General features: G+C 50.0%; 1 protein-coding gene across 2 annotated transcripts in view; it reads right to left on the bottom strand.

The window, feature by feature from the left end:
* The window catches only part of DVL3 (dishevelled segment polarity protein 3), a 16,086-nt gene extending 12,080 nt beyond the window's left edge, over window positions 1–4,006 (bottom strand). For both annotated transcript variants that reach the window (XM_019623751.1, XM_019623756.1), the window contains exon 1: window positions 3,825–4,006. In XM_019623751.1, coding sequence (XP_019479296.1) covers window positions 3,825–3,985 — 161 coding nt within the window. In that variant the 5' untranslated portion in view covers window positions 3,986–4,006. The remainder of the gene's footprint in view (window positions 1–3,824) is intronic.
* Window positions 4,007–4,012: the final 6 nt, after the last annotated feature.

Genomic DNA, 4,012 nt, shown 5'->3' with positions numbered 1-4,012 from the left:
CACACACACACACACCACACCCCCCCTAAGTGGAGTCAGACAAATCTGGGTTCAAATTCCAATTCCGTCCTTTATTAGCCTTCCCATCCTAGAGAAGTTTCTTAACTCCTCCAAGCCTTTGTCTCATCCTGGTAAACGGGATTTGTAAATGCCTGGCACTGTCTAGGCATACAATAAAAGCTAGTTTCTAATTTTGTCAATCTTTAGCAGGACCCATACTCTCTTTCTAATTAGGTGTAAGTTTATAAGGGCAGGAACCAAATAAATCTGCTCATCAATCATCATTCATGCAATTAAAAAGCCTTTGCTGAGATCCCAATGAGTTTTAAGCCCTGGGCTCGCCATTGCATGAACCTCAAGAAGCATCAGACCTGAAGCCTGCTTTGTCCTCAGAGGTTACAGTCCAGTGGACAGTTCACATAAGCATACTGCAAGTGGGAAGTGGTCTGAGCCGTCACTGGACAGATATCTGCTAAGTGTTACTCAGGTATCAGGTCCTAGCTAGGAACTGGCTAGGTGTACGGATAAATAGGGAAAAGTACCATAACTTTAAAAGTTCAACCCAGAGGACAGGAAAATTTAGACCTGGAGAAGCCAGGGGAAAAAAAGTGCTCAAGGCAGAAGGCCCAGAGGCAGGACACTGTGTGACATGGAATGGGGAGCAACATAATTAGTGACTCTACTTCCCATGTTGCCCTCTCCCACTGCTCAAGGCCACTCTAGCAGTGGGTACCTTACTCTTTCATCTACCCTCTCCTCAGTGCTAAAAATGTTCATTCTTCCTCTATTTCCCAAATAACTTAAGAGGGTTGGGCCTATTCTGAGCTTGACAAATACTTCTGGAGACCAGATGGGAGTTGGGGGAACCTCACAAACCAGAACCTCAGAGACAGCAGCCTTCCTCCTCTGACCCACTTTCCCATCTGTCAGCAGGGGTCACTGGCCTCTGCCTGACCCTCCTCTCATGGGGCTAGGATAAGTGGCAGCCCTATCACCTCTATAGTTTGCCAAGGCTCAGCGTCTCCCTCAGAGAGGATGCATCTGTCAAATGGTGATAATAATAACAATACCTACAATTGTGTGATTAAAGCCTTAGACTTTGGAGCCAGATTCCTGATGTTGAATCAAGCTTTGCCACTAACTTCCCAGACTGTGTGACCTTGGGTAAGTTATTTCAGGTTTCTGTGCTCTAGTTTCTTCATCTGTAAACTGGGGATATTACTACCTGCTTCATAGGGCTATTTAAGAGGATTAAATGAGTAAAAATTTGGAAAGCATTTAGATCAGTACCTGGTACACTGTAAGCACAATAAAAAGAGTGTTAAAAAATATCTCTATATAGATAGATAGATAGATATGTATCTACCATTAGTCTTCTGTGATAAGATAACCCTACTAGAGCTCCTGTTCATTAATCCTCCTGAGGAGAAAAACAAAAATCAATCTCCCCCACTTCATTTTTAGCATTGTTCTCAACCCTGTTAAAATAGCATACTCTGGCTCAGTTGGTTAAGAGTTGGCTTAAGAGCACGAGCTCTGAGCAACAGGGCCGCCGGTTCGATTCCCACATGGGCCAATGATTCTGCGCTGGAGCTGAGCTGTCGCTTAGCTGCCAACAGGCTCAGCTGGTGTAACAACAAGATTGCCTGTTCGATTGTGGGCTACGCCCACCCGGAACTAAGACTGAACTCGGCACCTTAAGCTGAGCTGCTGCCCGGATGGGTCAGTGGATAGAGCGTGCGCTCTTAACAACAAGGCTGCTGGTTTGACTCCCACATGGGATGGTGGCTATGCCCACCCGCAACTAAGACTGAACACAGCACCTTGAGCTTAGAGGCCACGAGCTGCCAACGGGAAGCCAGATGGTGACTGGCTCCCTCCACAACAAAGATTGAAGAACAACAACTTGGCTGGTCCCCTTCCCCAATTCCCCAACACTGTTCCCCTCCCCCAATTCTCCAATAAAATCTTAAAAAAAAAAATGGCCTACTCTGATATTTTGCAAAAGATGGTTTAAGTACCAGTGATGTGTGCAAGATGTGTTCAGGTATTATCTGAATGAACATTACTTAATTCAATAGTAAATATTTATTTTTAATATATTTTAGAAAGAAATATAAATAGAAAATCAGATCTGTGGTTTCATATCATTGATTTGGTCAAGCTAAGAAAGAGTGAGTGGACTGACAGTAGATTTAAAGGACAATATTAAGTCAACAGTGAGGGGAGGTAATGGACTGTAGTTAGGCCTGGCTTGACAGCAACCTGGGCTGAGTGGGATCTGCTTCAGTGCACAGGACTCCAGCTAATTTGCTCCATCTCATACCCTGAGGCAGTATCTTGGTCTCTTCTAACTCTATTCTTCTCTTACCAGGCCAAGGCATCTGCCCTTCCCTTATACCCTTTGCATATCCATCCCTCTTCAGAATCTTCTAATCAGGAGTGTCTGTCTCTGGACTCAAGCCAGGCAATCATTATACACCAGGAGTACCCCAGGGTAGGAATAACAACAGAAACAAGAATAGTTAGAAGCTGCAGAGTATTTCCCACTGTAAAAGCAATTTCACACATATGAGCTCATGGGCTCATCAAACCCTGAGTTCCGGGGGGGAAAGGTGACAACAAAACATGCCAGGCAGAGGAGAGAGAAGGTGCTTGCTTCCCAGGGCCAGGAGGGCTGGGGTCCTGGGAGAGAAGCCAGACTGATGAACACTGGGAAGAAGAATGTCTCCCCTCACTCAGCTCTGGGGGCCTCAGCTGCAAAGAGCAGTGCAGGCCTCAGGCTATTGCTGGAGAGGCTGCCTTTAGGCCTGGAGGGCTGAGGAAGGCCTTCCCCACAGGCCTCCAGGCCCATCGCTCAGTTAGTATGGGGGCCTCCTCCTCCCCCAATACCCTGAGAGTTGGGGAGGGGGGGGGTGAGGGGATCGGCCAGGCTCCCCCTCCCAGGCCAGCTGCTACAGAACCTTCCGGCTCCAACATTCCATCCCCTCTTAAAGGGGAAGTTGCTGCTTCCAAACTCCGCCTGTCCAAAGCCCTGCAGCTGAGTGGAGGAGAAGACCCCGCCAGGGAGCTAAGATGAAGAACGCCAAGAGACTCTTCCGGCCCTCCCACCCAGGCTCTGAGGCCCTTTCCAAGGCCACCATCTGGAGGAAAAAGGCCCCAATTCTGAGGGGAAATCAACATCTGGCCTAGTGGGGACTCCTCATCAGCAGCTCCCTTGACAACATCCTACACAACCCCACAAGGGAAGGGGCTGCAGCTAAATAAACATCAGGTCTGCAGGCCTGAGCACCCCCAGCGCCCCCTCCCCCCAGCTCAAAGTCCCCACAGCACAGCCCTGAGATGCACGGTACTCCAAATATGGCTCGGAATTGTGGAGCTGAAAAGATGGAGAAAGCAAAGGCCGAGTGCCAAACTCCCCAAGTCTGTGCTAAAAAGGTGGCTCCCTGGGCCGGAGGAGGATCGGGGGATTCAAGCTCCAGAACTGGGTGGAGGGGTGGGGGTGTGGCTGTCTATGTGGACCGCTGGTCTCTGAGAGGTGAGGGCACTTCCTGGGCTGGAACTCTGATTGATCTTGGGGAGTTGAACGTCCTCCTAAACTAGGGGGGGCCAAGATACCCCACAAGATCGAAAGGAGAGTCCCTAGAGAGGCTGGAACTCCAGCGTCTGAAAAAACCAAGGGGAGCCCAAATGGCCGAGTCGCCTCCTAGAATCCCAAGTAGGGCTCGAAGCCAGTGTCGCAAGGGGAGTCCAAACTGGACGAGTGGCCCCTAGAAGCCGATGGGGACGGGCTCCCCCGGAGGCCAGGAGGGGGCCATCCTCACCCGAAATCGTCGTCCATAGACTTGAAGAAGAACTTATAGCTGGGTCTCTGCAGAACGCCCTTAAAGTCCGCCAAGGTGACGCGCTCGGCGGGTAGGGGCAGCTTCACCAGGTACGGCGTCTCCTGCCCGTCCAGGTGGTAGATGATCTTGGTCTCGCCCATGGCTCCGGCCTCTGGCCCGGCGGCCCG

Source organism: Hipposideros armiger, unplaced genomic scaffold (genome assembly GCF_001890085.2).
Source record: "Hipposideros armiger isolate ML-2016 unplaced genomic scaffold, ASM189008v1 scaffold_14, whole genome shotgun sequence".
NCBI classification, from domain to species: domain Eukaryota; kingdom Metazoa; phylum Chordata; class Mammalia; order Chiroptera; family Hipposideridae; genus Hipposideros; species Hipposideros armiger.
Note: the sequence above shows the minus strand (reverse complement) of the source record. Positions and strands in the feature narration are given on the sequence as shown.